This window comes from Cucurbita maxima, unplaced genomic scaffold, assembly GCF_002738345.1.
Source record: "Cucurbita maxima cultivar Rimu unplaced genomic scaffold, Cmax_1.0 Cma_Scf00008, whole genome shotgun sequence".
NCBI classification, from domain to species: Eukaryota; Viridiplantae; Streptophyta; class Magnoliopsida; order Cucurbitales; family Cucurbitaceae; genus Cucurbita; species Cucurbita maxima.
The window spans coordinates 1,217,741-1,219,548 of NW_019272024.1; the positions used below are offsets into that span (position 1 = coordinate 1,217,741).

Below are 1,808 nucleotides of genomic sequence, written 5' to 3' on the forward strand. Positions count from 1 at the left end.
AAAAAAAAAAAAATATATATATATATATATATATATTTTTTTTTTTCTTTATTAAAAAATTTATTATAATAAAAAAGAAAAAGAAAAAAAAAAACATTTTGCTAAGCAACAAAAAGGTTAAATAGAAAACAGAAGAAGGTATTCTCGTTGCGTTTCTTTCTCTGTCCTTTTTCGCTCCGCTTAAAAACAGAGAACAACCGCCATGGGTTAAGCCGAAGCCTCTCCGACCACCATGGCTCCGCTTCTTCTACGGAGTCTTGCATCTTCTCTCTTCGTCTTTGCCGATAAATCCTTCATCAATTTGTCCAAGAAATACAAACTCCTCGAGATTATTCACACCCTATTAATCTCCTCCTTCCTCTTTTTCCTCCGTTTGCTTCCTTCCTTTTTCTCTTCAATCCACCTGGTTCCCGACGATCGATTCCCTCTAAAATCTTCAAAAGCGTGTGTTACGGTGGCGGCGGAAACGGAAGCGGAGGCGGTGATTTAGGGATTTCTCGAGCCCTAACGCAATTGTTGTCGACTATCAGTCACATTCCAGTCAGTTCTCGCAAGTACGAAGTGGTTCGATCGTTAGCGGAGAAGCTAATCGACGAGAATCACTGGGAAGGGATTGAGGAACTTCGTGAGGTCAATCGTAAGGTTTTTTCCACGGCCTTTAACCGGACAATTGGCCAGATTGAATCTCGGATGCTAGATTTAGGGTTTTTTCAGGACGATGACGACGAAGGCTGTGGCGGCGGGTCCGTGAATGGACCGGCGGAGTTCCGGTTAGGTCAGATTGTGAGGGCGGTTCGGTTTTTGGGAGAGTCGGCTTATAGCCGGCTCGGTAGGGTAAAGGAGGGGGCAAACCAGACCAGAATCTCGGCGGAGAAATTGGCGGCGGAGGCGCTGTGGTTAGCGGAAAAAATGGCGAGTTGCGGTTGTCGGAGTGAGGCTTGTAGGCGGTGGGCTTCGGCGGGTCAATTGGGAAGACTCTCCCTCGCGGTGGAGCTGTGACTGCAGGGTGTCACGGTCATGCTCGTCCAAGTTGTGTTACCCATGCCGCATGCCCATACAAGCCAAACCATTGTCATGTCTTTTCATTTTAGTATTTTGGCATATAATGTAATATAGGGGATATGACTAGTTGTCAACCTCTCCCTACCCAAAGTTATATATGTTAAGCGGTTGTTATCTCTCTCTTGCTTGTTTATATAACGTCCTCTTTCAAAAATCTCTCTCTATCCTCGTTTTCTAAAACTTTCTTTTAAAACTGAGGCTAGAGGCTCGATCATACGTCGTTTGGCCATAGGCGACGCAAGAACAAATTGGCTTAGCTCACTTGTCGTTGGAAAATGAGTACCGCACAATCGATAGTCAAGCCTTCAAAAGTACGATTGTGTCACATGACTCATTAGTTAAACTCGCACATATGTTCATGGGATTCTCTGAAATTCTCTCCAATTTTCACAGAATTTTTGATATCTAACCACGAAAACTTACGATTTCATGAGTAGCATTCATTCATGTTCAAGCAATGCCGAGAAATGGGAAAGGAAGAAGAAGCAGAGAGTGAGAGACGGCGGCGGCAGATGGAAACCAAGCTGAAGATGCTGAATTCATGGCTTGCATTGCTATGCAGAGGCATCAACGGGACTGATGCGCCCATTCTAAGCACCGGGGAACGCCGAGAGGTGGAGTCGGTGTTGGAGGAGATGATAGCCACACTGCAACAAAACGATCAAGAACAAGTCTTGGCTCTGTGGCTCCTCCATTTCACTTACTCCTCCTCCTCCGACAGGCCCGACCTCCATGCCTCCTATACT

At 45.3% G+C, this 1,808-nt stretch overlaps 1 protein-coding gene across 1 annotated transcript; it reads left to right on the forward strand.

The window, feature by feature from the left end:
• Positions 1-232: 232 nt before the first annotated feature.
• LOC111483193 lies at positions 233-999 on the forward strand. The gene is made up of 2 exons (XM_023129344.1): positions 233-444; positions 531-999. The coding sequence occupies exons 1-2, from the start codon at positions 233-235 to the stop codon at positions 997-999; spliced, it is 681 nt and encodes a 226-aa protein (XP_022985112.1).
• Positions 1,000-1,808: the final 809 nt, after the last annotated feature.